The sequence below is a fragment of the Rhinatrema bivittatum genome, chromosome 16 (assembly GCF_901001135.1).
Source record: "Rhinatrema bivittatum chromosome 16, aRhiBiv1.1, whole genome shotgun sequence".
NCBI lineage: Eukaryota > Metazoa > Chordata > Amphibia > Gymnophiona > Rhinatrematidae > Rhinatrema > Rhinatrema bivittatum.
In genome coordinates this window covers 49,032,489-49,052,295 of record NC_042630.1, presented here as the reverse complement: position 1 = coordinate 49,052,295, position 19,807 = coordinate 49,032,489, and the positions used below count along the sequence as shown (strand labels likewise).

The 19,807-nt window shown below is 46.5% G+C and overlaps 1 protein-coding gene across 1 annotated transcript in view; it reads right to left on the bottom strand.

Moving 5' to 3' along the window:
- The window catches only part of LOC115077641 (vomeronasal type-2 receptor 26-like), a 94,675-nt gene that overhangs the window by 43,141 nt on the left and 31,727 nt on the right, over positions 1 to 19,807 (bottom strand). Inside the window, exon 3 of the mRNA XM_029579936.1 lies at positions 14,324 to 14,488. Within this exon, the coding sequence (XP_029435796.1) occupies positions 14,324 to 14,488 (165 nt within the window). The remainder of the gene's footprint in view (positions 1 to 14,323; positions 14,489 to 19,807) is intronic.

Here is a 19,807-nt window from a genome sequence, read left to right as displayed (position 1 = left end):
GACATCACTTGGGGGGAAGGGCCGAGGTTTTGCGCCATGGCCCCTTTAAATTCTGGTCTCTGGTGCACACGCGCGTCTAGAGGGCAGAGTCAGTGGTAGCACTCGGCAGCGTCTCCCTCATGTGGAAAATGCCATAGGAAGGCCCTGTTGTGGCCCAGCCCGGGAAAGCAAAGTCGCCGGCAAACTCACGGCGTAGCGGGTAAGGGAAGGGGAGCCTGGTCGCGGATATCCACGGCCAGGTTTCGCAACAGGATTTCTAGATGAAGACGCCATGATATGGGTGACTGAAAAATGGGAAGGAACAATCCATGGCTCTCTGAAGAGAGGAAAGGGAAATTTCACTTTACGTTGTAACAAAGTAACATAGTAATGAAAGCAGAAAAGGACTCAAGGGTCCATCCAGTCCTCCCAGCAAGCATCTTATGGTAATATCTACCACGCCTTGTAGGTTACCCCCAGTTTATCTTAAGGGTAGTCCATGCAGTTACCCCCAATTTTTATAAGGGTAATAATATTTACAATAAAAAAAACAAGCAATTGTCAAACCCATAAAAAATTACTGCTAGCAATATTTTTGTTTTGATTCTGCTTGTTCTGCAGCCTCCCAACCACCAGAGGTCCTCCAGGAGCTTCTCTTGACCTCTTTTCAGCTCTAGGTAACCTTATGACTTGGTAAATCCCTGCCTGTTTAGCCCTGCCTCTGTCTACACTCTTGGTCTTGTAATTGAGCTTACTCGGCTCCTTGCTTCACCCATCATCTCTGTATTCCTTATGGCTCTCTATAGCCTTCTGCCATGTGGCTTCCCAAAGCCTTCTTGCTTTCAATCTTCCTGTCCCAAGCCTTGCTCCCTGGTTCCCAAGCCCTCCTGTCCCAAGCCTTGCTCCCTTGCTCTCAAGCATTGCTCCCTGGCTCCCAAGCCTCCTGTCTCAAGCTGGCCAGTATTAGTAACCCCTGTCTTGTTCCAGTGTTGCATCCCAGACCTTGGATCCTGTCTGAGCTCCAGACCCACCAGACATCAGCCTCCAGCCCTGTAGCCTTCCTATTCAGTCCTGCCTGACTTCTGTCTCCAGTCCAGCCATAGGACTCCTCCCTTGTTCAAGTCCTGCCGGTCACCAGAACCCAAAGATACAACCTGTGGGGAAGGAAGCTGGTATAGGCTGAAGATCCCCTAGTCTGGTCTGCCCCTGGAGTCCTGGGCAGTTCCTGTGGAGGTTCTCCAGCCGAGCTGGGTCCTCATCCCTTACTGAATGACAAGGCCATACCATCCCTGCAGCACCGGTTCCATGATTCACCACCTGTCTAGTAAACGCAGTAACAAATTTATTCCCTGGGTTTGCAAGTACTGCCTAGGACATCCCCACCAGGGGTTTTCAGGTGTTAGGAATGTGGGTCTCCCTATCCTGCCGTGTGGGAGTGTGAGCAGTGCACTTGTGGAAATCCTGCTTCTCAGACTTGTATGGATTGTGGAGTACATACATTGACCTTTGATAAAAAACCTGCAATGTTAAAATGTTCTGAGGACTTTTTCTCCTGCAACAAGGAGCAAAAACCAAAATCTGTAAAATCTGTGCCTAGACAGACCTCTGTTAACTCTGCTTTAGAAGCAAGTAATGCTCCCAGCAGAAAGACAGCAAAAGAGCAATGTGGTAACCCAGGAGTAAATGTGTCTGAGAAACCTTGCTTGTCTGCTGCATATGAACTCAGGGCATTGTACCTGAAGATCATTAAGCAACTGCTCACACAAAAGAAGTTGGTTCTAAATATAAAAAAAAACAGAAATCATTCTCTTAGAGAAAAAAGCCTCACCCAGGAGTCCAAGAATGATAACATTACAAAATAATAACACTTTTACATTAGCCAAATTTATATGGGACCTAGGAGTCATCACGGATCCAGAATTAAGTTAAAGAAACATATATCATCTAAAGTAAGGGAAGGGTATGCCAAATTAATGATGTTGAAACATCTAAAATCTTTATTATCTCTAAATGATTTTAGAACAGTCCTGTAATCATTGATTTTTGGGAGTCCGGACTATTGTAACTCATTACTCCTAGGTCTCCCAGCCTCCTCTGTTCTGCCTTTACAGGTCCTGCAGAATGCAGCAACAAGAATCGTAAAGGGCAATAGGAAAAGTGACCATATTGCTCCTATTCTGATAGCTCTACACTGGTTACCTATTGAATCCCGTATTAAATGTAAAATACTCTGCACTTTACATAAAGTAATACACGGCGATCAAGTGGACTGGCTAGATGCAGCCATCAGGCTCCATGTGCCCCAAAGAAAGTTATGATCTGCTAATAAAGGCTTACTGTCATTACCTGCTGTCCACTCTGCACACTTGAACCAAGTCAGAGAATGAGCTGTGTCGCTTGCAGGGCCTAAACTATGGAATTCACTAACGATGAATGTGAGACTACAAACCAATTTTAAGAAGTTCAAGCGGGATTTAAAATCCTGGCTGTTCGACAAGGCATACTCAGAGGGAAAATTAAATAGCATCTATATTACTGTCAATTTCTTTTACTCAAGTACTTATTTATTCTTTTAGCTTTTACTTTATTATTCTTTTAACTTTTATTTTTAGTTACTGTTTTCTCTTATTGCTATTATTGCTATTATTATTTCTATTTTAATAAATACAACTGATTATTAACATTGTATGTTTTATCTTATGTATTATACAATTTGTAAAACCGTTGTGATGGCTCATCTTAATGACATTATAGAAAATTTGATAGATAAATAAAATACAGTCAATTTCAAAGGGTAATTGCCTTAATGGAGGATCTTTATGTCTCTGCTAGCAAGAAGCAACCTCTGCAGCTGGAGCTTGATTCCATGCTGGCTTTTATTAAAACTCACAGAACTTTCAGCCTAGCACAAGAAGTGGTTCTCAGTGTCTAGCATTGGAGGGTGTAACACAGTTTCATTCTGCTCCCAGAATGTCTGCTGTGACTACCCCTGAAAATAGCCCTTTACTGAAAGTGAAGGAAAAGAAGTATCACACAGGAAAACAATCAGTTTCAGATGTCCCTGATGTATTAACTACTTCTTGTGTTCCAGCTCCTACCACCAAGCCAACCATTGAGTCTCCTAAACTGATGAACACACCTGCCTGTATTGTATTCTCTCCCCAGCACTGGCTGATTTCTCAATAGAATTGTTGCCTGCAGGGATCCAAGATGGCGCCAGCATAAGCACACGCAGATACCTCAGCTCCGCGGTGAAAATTTCTTTTCGAGCCTTTTTTAATATTTTTCTTCAAATATATTACCTTAAACCACGATGCCGCATACCAAAAGAAAGGCTCGTGTTCGAGAGACACTTACCTCAACGCCGACATCCAAAGACCGACAACCGCGGATCGAGGAGGCTTTTGCGAGGCCCATTACTGAAAAACCGGAGGGAGGGGCCGCTGGCGAGCTCGACGAGAAGCAGACGCCGACCGCGATGGCCGAAGAAACATCCCTCAGCCCCGGGGCACCTAGAACTCCTAGCCCGCCGGTAGGACCTCCTAAGAGAACGGAGGGATATTCTGGGAGTACAGATGACCCAGCCACCCCTGTTATCCCGTCGACCCAGAGAGTTGGTAGTGATACACTAACCGACTCGGAGAGCCCAGAGCAGGGCTCCAAAGGCCGAGGAGCTGAGGATCGGAGGGGAAGGAAAGTAGAAATGGATAAAGGAGACTACCTGGAGGTAGGAGTAATAATTCCAGATACAAGCAAAATGTTGATGACTGTGACAGAAAAAATTACTTTACATGAGGTGTGGAAGCTACTTTTAGGTATGGACACATCTATTAAATCTATTTCCATAATGTTAAAAGAACAGGCTAATAAAGTACAAAGTATTGAAAATAAGACAAGCCATATGGAGACTTCTATTCTAGAAATGGAGCAAGAAGTCAAGAAAATTAAGGAAATTCAAGCTAACTTAATCAAGTCTGAAACTATACAATTAAACAAAATGGAAGTGATAGAGAACACAATCAGGAGTCCAAATTTGAGATTCCTGAATTTCCCTAAATCTCGAATTATTCCACCTAAAGAAATGCTTAAACATTATTTTATAAAGATTCTGAAGTTTCAAGAGACAGATATTCCATCTATTTCAAAAGCATTTTATATACCATCGCCTAAAGATCAGAAGGAAAAAGAGTTACAAGTAATAGAGGAAACTTCGTCTTTAAACCTGACAGAGTTATTGGAAAAATCCTCAGAAACCCCTATTGCATCAAGAGCAACTTTATTAGTGACCTTAACATATATTTCAGAAAGAGACTCTGTACTTAGACTCTTTTTTCGCAACTCAGATCAACAATTTCATGGTCAGCAAGTACGAGTTTTCCTGATATTGAAAAAACAACTCAGGAGAAAAGGAAAAAATTTCTCTTTATGAGAAATGAAGTGGTAACTAGAGGGGCAAAATTTAATTTGCGTTATCCTTGTAAATGTATACTTTTTTTCCAAAATACTAAATATGTTTTCACAGAACCATCGCATCTACGGGATTATCTAGACACTCACTCCTAGGTTTATCTCCAGGAGAGGTTAGGTTATATAAAGATAGTAACGGGAGTCTTATGTAAATGCTAATCTATATTATTGGTTATTACTTGTAATATCTGCTTCTTAACATCTTCGATCCCTCCTTTTCCTATGATATTCAGAGGGGTAAAAGTATATTATTGCCTTGTATATGTAGTAATGCCAGTTGTAATGGCTATTTATATTTTCTTTTTTCCTACCTCTGTACTTTTCTGGAGACATTGTAATAAATGTAAACATTGTTGAAAATTCATTAAAAATAAAATTTAAAAAAAAAAAAAAAGAATTGTTGCCTGCACAGGAGGTGGTGAGATTCTCTTCTACAGCCTCTGATGTGTCGAATCTGTAGTTAAATGATCAAAGCAGTGCTTTGATGCCTGAATCTCCACCTGTGCTGAATCAGCAGCTAATCAGCATTCTAGCTTCACAATCTGCAGCCAGCACCCTCTCCTGCTTAGGATCTAATCCGGGGTGCATTCCATTCCAGATATTTTGCTTTCACCTGCAGGATAAATTTCAGTACCTGAAAAAGATTTGGTATCCTGCACCAAGAATTTACCATCACCTTATAATGAGAGCCTTAACTGTATCTCAGTTTCCATTCTAATTTCAGAACCTGCTTTGTCCAGTTCCTTGCAATGCTAGGAGGGTGCATCCAAGCCCACGTACCCCAGGAAGGGTCTAATCCCATCCAGGTACCCCAGGAGAAGTACAGCCAAGACCCACCACCCCAGGAAGGGAGCAGCTCCAGCCCAGTTCTGCCACCTCAGGTTGAGCCCAGTTTCAAGCACTCACTAAAGGAGTGCCACCAAGTTCCTCTCCCCAGGAGGGGCCAAGTTTCAAGCAGTCCCAGCCACATTCTGCCACCCCAGGAGGAGTGCAACCTAGTGACGTGCCTCAGGAACTCTAGTTCCCCTATCCAGTGGGACCCGGGGGCAGGAGTGCCTAAGAGGGGGTGTTATTGCGATGTTGCTTGTCATGCAGCTTTCCAACCACCAGAGGTCCTCCTGGATCTGTTCTTGTCCTCTTCCCAGCTCTAGCCTCAGTGACCTCATGACTCAGCAAATCCATGACATTTTAGCCCTGCCTCCGGCTAAACTCTAAGCCTTGTCATTGTATCTGCTCAGCTCCTTGCTTGGCCCCTCATCTCTGTATTCCTTGTGGCTCTCTGAAGCCTTCTGCCTTGTGGCTTCCCTAAGCCTTCCTGTTCTCAATCCTTGCTCCCTGGCTCCCAAGCCTTCCTGTCTCAAGCCTGCCAGTGTTCCATCCCAGACCTTGGTACTGCTTGAGCTCCAGACCACTAGACAGCCTCCAGCCCTGCAACCTGCATCCAAATTCTCCTCTGGCTTCTGTCTCCAGTCCCATCCAATGTCAGCCTACAGCCCTGCAGCCTGCCTATTAAGTCCTGCCTGACTTCTGTCTCCATGCCAGATTCCATTCCAGCTTTAGCCTTTTCTCTCCTCCATTGTTCAATTCCTGCAGGCCACCATAACCCAAGGCCTGAAACTGCAGGGAAGGTGGCTGGTATAGTCTAGTCTGCCCCTGAAGTCCTGGACTGTTCCCATAGGAGTATCTCAGCCAAGGTGGGTCCTCAACCTTAACAATTTTTACTTAGTGAGGAGCCTTCCTGAAAATTCTAGCAAAGCTGACTTGCTTTGCTTTTGGACTTATCCATAGAATTACTCCCGTGATTTTTCCCTTATGTCTGCATATAAGTATCCCCAGACCATAAAAGTTGGGGCCCATGTTGGTTGCCATCTGAATCCAATTCCCCTTCCCCTTCCCCTCTCTCCCCACCCCACCCCCCTCCTCCCAGCTGTCAAACTGGAAAGTGATATTACACTTGTGTCAAAAGTATCAAGGCTTATTGGTTGAGGGTAGTAATCCCAGTGCTTCTGCTAAGGGTAGTAACTGTTGCACCAAGCAGGTTGCCCCCATGCACTCTTCTTCATTTCCATCCTCTAGCCTTTAGGGATCCACATTGTTTATTCCATGCCCCTTTGAATTCTTTGACTATTTTTGTCTTCACCACCTCCTCTGGAAGGGCATTCCAGGGATCCATAACCCTCTACATTAAGAAATATTTCCTGATATTGGTTCTTTCGTCCCCTCTGAAGTTTAATTTCATGACCCCTAGTTCTACTGTTTCCAATGGAAAAGATTTAATTTTTGTGCATCATTAAAACCTTTCAGATATCTGAAGGTCTGTTTCACTTCTCCCTGCAGTGCCTCTCTTCTATGGTATATATATTTAGTAGGGATGTGAATCGTTTTTTGACGATTTAAAATATCGTCCGATATATTTTAAATCGTCAAAAAATCGTTAGGGCCACGATACAATACCAATTCCCCCGATTTATCGTTAAAAAATCGTAAATCGGGGGGAAGGGGGAGGGCAGGAAAACCGGCACACTAAAACCCCCTAAAACCCACCCCCGACCCTTTAAATTAAATCCCCCACCCTCCCGAACCCCCCCCAAATGCTTTAAATTACCTGGGGATCCGGCGGTGGTCCAGAACGGCGGCGGTCCGGAACGGCCCCCTCAATAGGATCGTGTTGTCTTCAGCCGGCGCCATTTTTCAAAATGGCCACCGCAAAATGGCGGCGGCCATAGACCAAAACGATTCGATGGAGGAGGTCGTTCTGGACCCCCGCTGGACTTTTGGCAAGTCTTGTGGGGGTCAGGAGGCCCCCCAAGCTGGCCAAAATTTTCCTGGGAGTCCAGCGGGGTTCCGGGAGCGATTTCTTGCCGCAAATCATTTTCGTACGGAAAATGGCGCCGGCAGGAGATCGACTGCAGGAGGTCGTTCAGCGGGGGTTCCGGACCGCCGCTGAACGACCTCCTGCAGTCGATCTCCTGCCGGCGCCATTTTCCGTACGAAAACGATTCACGGCAAGAAATCGCTCCCGGAACCCCGCTGGACTCCCAGAAAAAATTTGGCCAGCTTGGGGGGGCCTCCTGACCCCCACAAGACTTGCCAAAAGTCCAGCGGGGGTCCGGAATGACCTCCTCCGTCGAATCGTTTTGGTCTATGGCCGCCGCCATTTTGCGGCGGCCATTTTGAAAAATGGCACCGGCTGAAGACAACACGATCCTATTGAGGTGGCCATTCCAGACCGCTGCCGTTCTGGACCACCGCCGGATCCCCAGGTAATTTAAAGCATTTGGGGGGGGGTTCAGGAGGGTGGGGGATTTAATTTAAAGGGTCGGGGGTGGGTTTTAGGGGGGTTTAGTGTGCCGGCTCACGATTTTAACGATTTTTCACGATAGTTTACACACCCAAACGGCAACAATACGATTCCCTCCCCCTCCCAGCCGAAATCGATCGTTAAGACGATCGAGGACACAATTCACATCTCTAATATTTAGGTCCTTCAGTCTCTCCTAAGTCATTTGAGGGAAACCCCACACCATTGTGGTCACATTTCTTTGGATGACCTCCATCCCATCTCTATCTCTGGGAGGTGACATGCCAATTTCACTGGCCACCTCCTGTCATCCCTGCTTCCTAATTTAAATGCCTGATGAATTATGATCTGAGTTTTTCACTTAGCATCCTCTTTCCTGCCACAGACAAATGTAGTCCAACCTTTCATTGCTCCATACAAGGCCCCAGCCTCCAATATATCCAAAACCACTTTCCATATCCCAGACTTTGAGCTTTGAGCCAGGAATTAAAATTATCTATATGGCATTGTAAGGATAACTGTGGGGATAATCAGTGTCTTTCACAACCCTTATTCTGCCAGAGCCCACAGTAATCCATTTATTCCTAGGTTTCTGAATCCAATCCATGCTTCCATGATGACAGGGACCCCCATCCCTAACCCCCCCCCCCCCCCCCCCCCCCCGTAACCCCTACCCCTTGAAAGAATGAATCTGGTCTCCCTTTGGGGTGCCCCCTAGCACCCCACCTGGTTGATGACATTTTTCAAAATTGTGCTGACCTAACCTTGCCTGAACCCTGTTCAACTTTTTCTTTAGTCGCAGCATTGTTTTACTTTTTAGGAAGTGGCCCTTTAAGGTGATGGTGGTCCCTTGAGGTTGTGGGCTCGCTGCTCGCTGCATTCTTTTGTCCCACAGTGTTTGGCCATAATATAAAAAAATGTGCCATAGAGCTGTACAATTCTTTCATTGGAGGGCTCCACTATCACAGCTCCCCCCTCCCCATGATAGTGGAACCCCCTCCTGCAAAAAAATAAAAATGGTGGCTTAATGATTCTAGAGTTAGGGGCCTAGATCTGAACATCAGTTCTAAGCTTCTACTTTGTCTCCCTTCCCTTTCTCCACCTTTGTAGCCACTCACGTTTTAGATTCCTAAAGCCATGGCCACTGTTTCAAAAATACACCTGCTTGTAGCTGATCACTCACCTGCTGAGATGAACAAATCCTAGGCATCTATATATCTTATCCAAGCTAGGGGAATATTTTCAAAGATGTACAACAGCTGGGGAAGGTATTGGCAGTGTTCTGTGCTTCCACTGTACTTGTAAAAGAAATAATTAGAAGAAAATTCTGTGGGGCCCCAGTAATTTTAAAAGAGTAGAAGCAATGCTTCCCCACTCCCTCCTGTCACAGTCTTTTTAAAAATGGTGGCACCAGAAAAACATAAGGCATGCGTGGAAGTGACATCACTTCAGTGCTACTCAGGGGGGCTGGAGCCAGTGAAAATTATGCCTTTTCTTTACAACCATCAAAACCCAATGGAACGGGTCAGTGGGAACTGGTAAGGCCCCATCCTGCATCCTCAATGATTTTTGGAAGGGTTGTGAGGTCAGAAGGACCGAGGTAGCTCTACACCCTGAGTAATCTTTTGTTGGGAGGAAGGGGGGTCAGAGGAGCGAACAGAGGCCCCAGCTGAGCAATGCCTGGGCCCTGAGACTTCTGGTGGGGTGAGATGTTGGTCTTCTTGTTTTCAGAAAGCACTTTAAAAAAAAAATTTCTAACCACAGAAAAACAAAAATATGTGAAAATGTTTTAAAGTTTTCATGAGAGGCCATTTCCAGTTCATTACATTTGGCTTGAACCAAAAACGGCCTCAGTCATCCAGATTCAGCATTCATATGGAATGAATGCACTTCCCTATTAGGGAGGCCCTAAGCAAAAATAAAATTATATATTTTTTTGTTTTCTTTTGTTTTGTTTTTAACCAGTCTTTTCTTTTGTTTGATGCCTGTTTTGGTTGGAGTTCTCTATTCCCCCATTCTCCCACCAAACTCCATTCTCCATTCCCCTACCAAATCCTCCCAGCTAAGGAGGAGCCATTTTAAGAAGAAAGAAGGGGCACTCTGCAGCCTGCTCTCTGGCCTCTGGGTCAAGGCTTGGGTCTGGGCCTAGGTCCATACCTACCTGTCTAAACCAGGCTAGGTCCTGGTGACATTCATGGGCCTTAGCCTGGGCTGAGGTCATGGCCCCGAGACCAGGCTTCTGGGCAGGGCCTTTGCTTCCAGTCCAAGGCTTAGGTGCTGGGACCCAGCCTTCAGGCCTTTGCCTGGCCCTAGGCCTTTGCCTAGGCTCAGACCCCAGCATCGGGTCTGGGTCTAGATCGAGGAGCCGGGATTTGGACTGTACCTCTGGGCCCGGTCCCATCATCTTACCCTAATCTTAGGCCAAGGCACAACATGGGCCTATGCAACTGCTTGGTAGCAAACTTCATGAGTCACTTGGAAAAGCCTGACTTCTGAACATGGTGGCCATGTTTGGAAACTGTCATATTTAAAAGAATTGGGTGATTTCTCAAGTGACTTATAGTATGAAGTCTGCTACCTAGTGTTTGTTTTTATTTTACAGAAAGAGTTTCAGCCATTCGGGAGGTGATTGCTAAGACTTGCTGTCAAATGCTAAGAAATGTTTGGTTGTATTTTAATCTGACTAATGATAGGAAGGACCATAGCTTTGGTGACCGGGTGAGCCCACCTCGAGCCATGCGGCCGACTGGACCTGGTGCCCGCCCTCATTCCCGCCCACTCTGACATCATCTAATTGGGGCCAGAGCCCTTTAAACCCGCGGCGCCTACCGCAGGAACTTCTTTCAGCCTTACCGCTTGTTTCTTCTGCTGCCTCCCCATGCTAATCGGCACGTGACCCGCCAGAATCCGGGAGAGGCCCCCCCGAGCTATGCGGCCGGCTGGACCTGGTACCCGCCTTCATTCCTGCCCACTCTGATATCATCAAGTCAGGGCCGGAGCCCTTTAAACCCGCGGCGCCTACCGCAGGATCTTCTTTCAGCCTTACCGCTTGTTTCTTCTGCTGCCTCTCCATGCTAATCGGCACGTGACCCGCCAGGATCCGGGAGAGGCCCCCCCGAGCCATGCGGCCGGCTGGACCTGGTACCCGCCTTCATTCCTGCCCACTCTGATATCATCAAGTCAGGGTCGGAGCCCTTTAAACCCACGGCGCTGACCGCAAGAACTTCTTTCGGCCTCACCACTTGCTTCTTCTGCTGCCTCCCAGTGCTAATCGGCACGCGACTCGCCGGCGTTCAGGAGAGCCCCCCTCGAGCCACATGGCCGGCTGGACCTGGTGCCCGCCCTCATTCCCGCCCACTCTGACATCATCTAATCGGGGCCAGAGCCCTTTAAACCCGCGGCGCCTACCGCAGGAACTTCTTTCAGCCTTACCGCTTGTTTCTTCTGCTGCCTCCCGATGCTAATCGGCACGTGACCCGCCAGGATCCGGGAGAGCCCCCCCCCGAGCCATGCGGCTGGCTGGACCTGGTGCCTGCCCTCATTCCCGCCCACTCTGACATCATCAAGTCGGGGCCGGAGCCCTTTAAACCTGCGGCGCCTACCGCAGGAACTTCTTTCAGCCTTACCGCTTGTTTCTTCTGCTGCCTCTCCATGCTAATCGGCACGTGACCCGCCAGGATCCGGGAGAGGCCCCTCCGAGCCATGCGGCCGGCTGGACCTGGTACCCGCCTTCATTCCTGCCCACTCTGATATCATCAAGTCAGGGTCGGAGCCCTTTAAATCCGCGGCGCCTACCGCAGGAACTTCTTTCAGCCTTACCGCTTGTTTCTTCTGCTGCCTCTCCATGCTAATCGGCACGTGACCCGCCAGGATCCGGGAGAGGCCCCCCGAGCCATGCGGCCGCCTGGACCTGGTACCCGCCTTCATTCCTGCCCACTCTGATATCATCAAGTCAGGGTCGGAGCCCTTTAAACCCACGGCGCTGACCGCAAGAACTTCTTTCGGCCTCACCACTTGCTTCTTCTGCTGCCTCCCAGTGCTAATCGGCACGCGACTCACCGGCGTTCAGGAGAGCCCCCCTCGAGCCACATGGCCGGCTGGACCTGGTGCCCGCCCTCGTTCCTGCCCACTCTGACATCATCAAGTCGGGACCGTAGCCCTTTAAACCCGCGGCGCTGACCGCAGGCATCACCTGCTGGCATCGCATGCCAAAGGAGCGAGATGAAGGGGCATGCCCCTTGGTGCACCCCTTTGTGCACCCACTTTGTGCTCCTCTTTCCTCTCCTGCTTCACTGCCCCTTACCACTGGTTCCTCTCATCCTCACCCTTTGAATAAAGATACCCCTGTTCTCTATGACCTCCACCCACGTATACTTTCGGCCAGTTTTGGCTCATTACTTTACCCCTCTGCACTCTGTTACTATCTAAGTTTTTCCCTCATTTCCCTCACCCACCCTCATCCCTGTGCATTATTACCTTGTATCTTCTTCATTGTCTCCCCTTCCCGAGATCTTGCTCACCCTATCTACTTACCCCTCTCTACATGCCTCAGAAATGTTCTCCTACCTAATAATTTGATTTTGGAAATGGGGTTGATGGAATATATAGTAACATAGTAATTTAGTAATGATGGCAGAAAAGGACCAAATGGTCCATCCAGTCTGCCCAACAAGCTTCTTATGGTTGTATTTGCCACTCCGTTCAGATTACTCCCATATTTCTCTTTTACTAGGTGATGAGCCCTCTTGAGAATTTAGGCAGTGCTGCTTGATGAGCTTTGTTTATGAAGTTGGCCATTGTATTAGTCTTGTGTTTTTTTCCTTTACGTCTGAAAATCAGTATCCGAGAGCATTAAAGTCAGGGCGTGTTGGTTGCCTTCTAAATTCAATTCCTCTTCCCTTCCCCTCCCACCATCAAATTGGAAAGTGAAGTTACAGTTGCATCAAAAGCATCAAGACTTATTATTTAAGGGATGTAATCCCATGATCTCTGTTAAGGGAGGTAACTACTGCTCCATGCAGGTTATCCCCGTGCTTATCAGTTCCCCAGACATAAAATCTGTGGCCCTCATTGCTTGTGGTCTGAATCCACTTCCCCTTTTCCCTCTGCCATTTGAAGTGGAGAGCAATGTTGCAGGTGCATGAAAGCTTCACGGCTTTTTGGTTAGGGATAGTAATCCCCAATTCCCCATCCCTTCTGTTAGAGTAGTAACCACTGCACCCTTTTCCTCCTGTCCATCCTCTAGCCTTTAGCGATACACAGTGCTTATCCCATGCCCCTTTGAATTCTTTAGCACTGCCCCTGGAATGGCATTCCAGGCATCCACCACCCTCTCCGTGAAGAAATATGTCCTGAGGTTGGTTCTGACTCATCCCCCATTGAATACAAGCTGAGTTTATTTCTTCCATAGTTAGAGTACATGAGCCACACCAATCCAGCCCAGAATACTGCTCTCACTCTCCTCCTCCACTCCACACCCCAGAGCCTTCTTCACTCCCCTCCCCCCCCCATAGACACATTGGTGCAGCGCTCTCCTCTTCCCACCCCGTTTCAATCCTGTCTTGCATTTCCTCTTTACTCCCCCCTCATTCTCTTTCTGTTTTCCTCTGCTGTGCTTCTGCTGCAGACTTTTATCTCCTTCCCCACACTTGCTTCTGCCTCCCTCAAAGGCCAAGACTACAGCAAATGCAGATAAAGCCTCTGACTCGCCTCCTGCCCAGCCTGGAATAAAGTTATGCTGAGGTAGTAAAGTCCCTGGATTGCTTCCCTTTCTCACTGCTTTCCCCAGTGGGTCTAAGTATGTGCACCACCCAGTCCTGTCTGTGCCATCAGTGTCATAGATTGATGAATACATGGACAAACCAAATCCATATCTGTGTTTAATACACACATTGCACTTAATGCAACACATGCTTTGCTTACCTTCCATGGGTGAATATTCTGCATCAGACTTGATATTTGAGCAAACTCCCTCTGTTGCATTTTGGGTGAGAGCAGGTTATGTAAAGCATGAGCCACTGCATATACAGCAATGTAAAGACTGTATGTGAATCTAAAATGATTCACATCAAATAGTAGTTCATCAAGAAATCTGAAATCATCTTCATCAGTGCATGGAGAAATAAACATTGTTCGCTCATCCTGAGGAATATTGGCGGGTTTACAATGAAATTGATCTAACCAGAACTCAGAAAGCAGATTAAGATGCAGCATTTTTGACTGAGTGATACTGTATATGAAGTTCTTAAATCCAGGAATTTCTCCTTTCTTAATTGAGATCATCAAAGAACCATTGAATGGATACAAATCAATTTTCCTCAAAGCACTTGTATCAATTATTAATGTAGCTGAGGAAATCCAAACTTTCCCAAGCACTGAAAGTGACAGTAGGTCATTCATTAAGCTGTAAAAAGAATCAAATGAACTGAAAACAATAATTACATTTGCTGCTGTATTTTCTATTACTTCAACAGCTGTGGTGAATGTTCTGTCATCTCTATCATTGAGAATTACTAAAAAGTCAACACAGGCACCACTCCTGATTATCTCATTTCTCAGCTCCGCACTGGCTCTCACATTGCTGACATCATCCGATGCCACAATCCCAACCCAGGTCCAGCCAAAGTGCTTCAGTAACTGAATTATTGCTTCATACTGAAATCTTTCATCAGGTACAGTCTGGTAAAAGGAAGGGAACTGAACCCTGTCACTGAGGCTGGGATCCAGGGCTCCATAACTGATCTGAAGGGAACAGAAAAATATTTAAGTTAATAACAGACAGCTATAGAAATTATTTGATTTTTAGCAAAGCAAGAAATAGAATAATTTATCATTTTTTAGCGTCCAGTCAGATGAATCCAGAAAAAGTGGGTTATGCACCTCTACCAGCAGATGGAGATGGAGCAAGCTGACATCACAGTATTTATACCCCTGCAGTGATATCAGCCTTCTAGTATTCTCCATCTCCAGCAGATGGTGGATGTGCATCTCCCTACTGGGGATTGCTTCATTTTGTGAAAGGAGAATTTCCTGCATTTCCTGCTTGTTCCTGTGTTCCTGTTTGTTCCAGTGTTCCTTGCCTGATCCAGTGTTCCTGCATCTCCTGTGAGTTCCAGTGTTCCTTGCCTGTTCCAGTGTTCTTGCGTCTCCTGTGTGTTCCAGTGTTCCTGCATGTTCCAGTGTTCCTTGCCTGCTCCAGTGTTCCTGTGTTCCATGGTCCTTCCTGTGTCCCTACCCAGGTAGTACCTTCTTGGACTGATACCCAGTACTGACCCCTGCTTGTCTGACTACTCATCGCCTGCTGCCCAGAACCGACCACTGCCTGTCTGACTACTCTTCGTCTGATGCCTGGAACCGACCACTGCCTGCCTGACTACATATTGATTGACCTCTGGAACTGACCCTTGCTTTGGATGACTACCCTTGGAAGGATACCCTGGCTTTGAACCTTGCGCTACACTCTGACACCCTCTTTGCTACTCCTGAGACTGCCAGGTCCACCTGCCTAGGCGCTCATCATGGCCAGCCATGAGCTAGACGCATAGGCACTGCATACTCTGCCCAGAGGACCTTCTGTTCCTGGACTGTAGCTGTGGTCCCCGGTATCTCTCATCCCGGTCTAGCTCGCCTATTCCACGACAGCTGTGCATCTCTACTCATGGTGGGTACACCTATTCGTTATCTCTCTGGGAGACCCATTGAGGCCCACCTAACTCCAGGTGGTATGGAAATCCAAGAGCTCAACCCGCAGAGACCCCGGACTGTTATTGGCGACGTTTAGCTAGCCTCTGTCTCCTCGTGTGCTCTGCCCCCTGGTAGCAGGCACTCTCTGGGTTCGCTCAGAGGGCCTTACCAATCCTGCACCAGGCCAAGGGTCCACCTCCAGTGCAACAAGTTGCATGGATGATTTATGGCCTCCCAGCCCTTGGAGAAAGCAGAGAAGAGCTGCTTACAATGTGACAAGGACAGCCACATGGCTTTGATTTTTGTGCATTTTCCCTGCACAATTTGAGTTTGTGAGAGGCAACATCCAAGGTAAAAAGAAATGTTTGGGAAATGCCTGTCAGCCTGACTGCTTCTACCTTTCCTGGGTGTGTTGGCTTCCTGCTTATCATGCCGCAATGCAGGACTTGATACTGGTGACCACATTAGTGAGGATGACAGCACCAAGACAGTGAATGAGGGACTGTGGGGAAGGAGCGAAGAGATCAGTAAGAGGGGAAGGAGATTGGGTAATGGGATGTGAGGGGGAAAACGTGTGAATGATGATATCTAAGGAGCTGCAGGTTGTGAGTGAAGAGATTGGAGGGACTATGAGCTGTATATGAGGTGATCAGAGTGGGAGGCAGCCTATGAGTGAAGTGATTGGAGGGGGAGGAGAAAGAGTGAAGGAGAGAAAAAGATAGGATTGGGTGTGCTGGGATAGGGAGAAAGAAGAAAATATGTGGCATGTTGCCTTCCTTCCATCTTCAAGGAGGCAAAGAGTAGGCCATGCTTTTGAATTCCAAGTCCCAGAATTTCCCAGGGAGAGAAGGAGCTTGACAATCCCCAGGGATAGGGGTTAGAGCCATTAGGACCTACTGGGGAGATGGGGGGGGGGGGGAATAAGGATTACTGTGAAATTTATGGGGGGCTGGTGATAGAGGATCAGAATCACCAGAACAGAGAGGAGGAATGAATGACGAAAATGCCGATTGGTTAAACACTGTCCTGCGATTGCAGGTCCCCCAGAGAAATCTCAGATCAGCCAATAAAGCCCTACTAACCATTCCCTTGGTCAAAACAGCATAATTGACCCAAGTTAGAGAGAGAGCTCTATCCTTAGAGGGTCCAATATTATGGAACGCATTACCACTCGAATTAAGACTAATGAAAGACAAAACTCTCCAAAAATTTTTTAAAAACTTGGCTCTTCAAAAAAGCCTTTCACAGTGAGGTCGATGAATAAGAACACCTACACACAGCTGAAAGTCACCCAAAAGCATAATCGCTTACTTTATTATTTTCATCACAATTAAGTATTAAATTAAGAGAAGGACAGTATAGAACATATATGATTATCCTATTATTCATATAAATGGAAATTCCAACCCACTCTCCACTTAGTGTATATTATTGAAACATGTAACCGAAAAAAATATTTTGGCACTTTCTGGATAATTCATAAACCAAACTTATTTTGTGCCTAATTGTAAACCGTTGTGATGGTGCATTACTAAATGACGGGATAGAAAAGTTTGTAAATAAATAAATAAATATCCACCTTCCCCTCCTTATCCCAGTGATCTTGCATCCCCAACCTTCAGCCATCCTTTACCTACCAATGCTCATCGAGCATGTTAACAGTTTGAAGAATGTGTTTGGAGTATGTGTGTGTGTGTTCACACCCAGCTATGGTCCTGCCCTTTTGCACAGATCACACCTGGCCCTGCCACCACCCATCTCACTCCCTCTGCCACAGTTCCACTTCCTTTCTTGTGTAAATGGCTAAATTCTGAAAAAACTCAACTAAATTTCGAGAGCCAAAATGTGACTGCCTAAGTAATGCACTGTTTCCTTTGAAAACTGACCTCTGCATGACTAAATTTCTAGTCTGGATGACTGGGAAGGATCTGTCAATAACAATTTTCAATGTATTGTTTGCCTGTTTTTGTGGTGGGTACAAAACTCAAGCTAAATTTTCTTAGTGTGCACATCAAAATGTTTACCTGCACACTGAAACACTGCTTAGCAATGAAGTTACTACATTGCTTTTATGACAGTTAAAATGAAGTCTTTTAGAGGGTATACAAAATTTGATATTGTTCTGATTATTTATTGGGTCCTGTTTGTTTTTATTCTTATATTCTTATGAGTATTGCATTGTGCATCACCTAGAAACGTTTGATAGGTGAGTTATACATTTTATAAAGGAAAAAAATAAGCAAGGCCACAAAGTAAAACATTTCCACATGTCTCAAAAACTCTGTATAAACCAGGAGAATGGGAAAGAGCTGGTTTGCATGATGGATTTCATCCTGTCAGTCTACCGAATGAGGTGTTCCAGCATATAAGCCACCTATTCAAGCCAGTTAGAGTGAATTTTGTTTCAAAAAGGCAGATAATTGAAAATAAATAAATACTTTTTCCTAGAACAACCCTGATTGAAGGAAAAAAATCCAATATAGTCAGATCTCTCATGAAGACTCTACCCTCATAAAGTCTAACCTCAACAACTCTCTACACATGAATGTGAGTTCTCCCCTATCCCAAACCATCCTCCAAATTCAGAAGCGCCATTGATGAAGTTTGGTCTGAAATTCCCAGCCTCTTTTTATCAATCTGGAATGATTCCTTGCCATTGTGGCATATTCCAACAATCACCAGCAGGTGGGATGTGACAGACTTGCTGTTTAAACACCATTATGAACCATTAGATAACGCTGCAGGACAGGTCCATGAGGGTTTTCTATTAGGGATGTTAATCATGTGATTGATCGTCTTAACGATCGATTTTGGCTGGGGGGGGGGAGGGAAATCTGATCGTCATGGTTTTTGTTTTTTTTAAATCGTAAAAAATCATAAATCGGGAGAGGGCGGGAAAACCAGCACACCAAAACAACCCTAAAACCCACCTCGATCCTTTACAACAAATCCCCCACCCTCCCGAACCCCCCAAAATGTTTTAAATTACCTGGGGGTCCAGTGGGGGGGGTCCCGGCGCGATCTCCCGCTCTCGGGCCACGGCTGCGTTAATAGAAATGGCGCTGGTGGCCCTTTGCCCTTACCATATGACAGGGCAAAGGTAGCGCCGGCGCCATTTTGAATATTGGCAATACGGCGCGAGTGCAGGAGGTCGCTCCCGGACCCCCGCTGGACTTTTGGCAAGTCTTGTGGGGGTCAGGAGGTCCCCCCAAGTTGGCCAAAAGTCCCTGGGGGTCCAGCGGGGCTCCGGGAGCGATCTCCTGAACTCATGACGTCAGGTGACAGGAACCAAAATGGCGCCGGCGCTACCTTTGCCCTGTCATATGGTAAGGGCAAAGGGCCACCGGCACCATTTCTATTAACGCAGCCGTGGCCCGAGAGCGGGAGATCGCGCCGGGACCCCCCCCCCACTGGACCCTAGGTAATTTAAAATATTTTGGGGGGGTTCGGGAGGGTGGGGGATTTGTTTTAAAGGGTCGGGGTGGGTTTTAGGGTTGTTTTGGTGTGCCGGTTTTCCCGCCCTCCCCCCTCCCCCGATTTACGATTTTTTGACGATAAATCAGGGGAATTGTTATTGTATCGTGGCTCTAACGATTTTTGACGATTTAAAATATATCTGACAATTGTTTTAAATCGTCAAAAAATGATTCACATCCTTACTTTCTATATACATCTGGCATCAAGTCCAGGGACGGAGATGATGGAAAGCTGATATATGTTCAGGTGTTGGAAGGGAGTATTTGCAATAATGATCAGGGTTCAGGATTTGTGAAAGTGGCTTTGACTAGATTACTGGTAGATGTAGCAGTTAAGAAAAATTTGCTAAAATGTAAATATTGTTTCAAATGAGTCAGTTTCTGAAGGACAGGCTGAAGAAATGGGGGAAGTAGTGAGATACCTTTAGCAAACCTTTTGCCCTCAGCACCTTGCTGTGTTGCTGCCATTCTTGCTGCTTCTGCTCAGTCCACTGCTTGTGCTCTGCCTCTTCCCAGGTGCAGCACCTTGCTGTTCTCTTGTACCACTCGTGTGGCCCAATCTGTTCTTTATACTGTGCCTTTATTTACTGGGATTCTTTGGCCTCAAAATAAAAACATTTCTCTTCTACGGCCTCTTTCTAGATGTCACAGGATCCTGGAGCCTTGCTTCTGAATCTGCCTGGCCTATTCCTCCTGCCCTGGCCAGTTGTCATTATCCTGCCTTTTTCCTGGTCCTGGCTGTTTGTTGTACCACTAATGAGGTCCAGTCTGTTTCACCTGCTATTTGTATCTCTTTGTTCAATGCCTTGCTAATTGATTTGCCAGTGGACCCTTGAGTCAAGACGAGATTATCGCTACCTTCAGGGGACAGCCCCTGTTGGTCCGGGGCTGGCAGGACTTA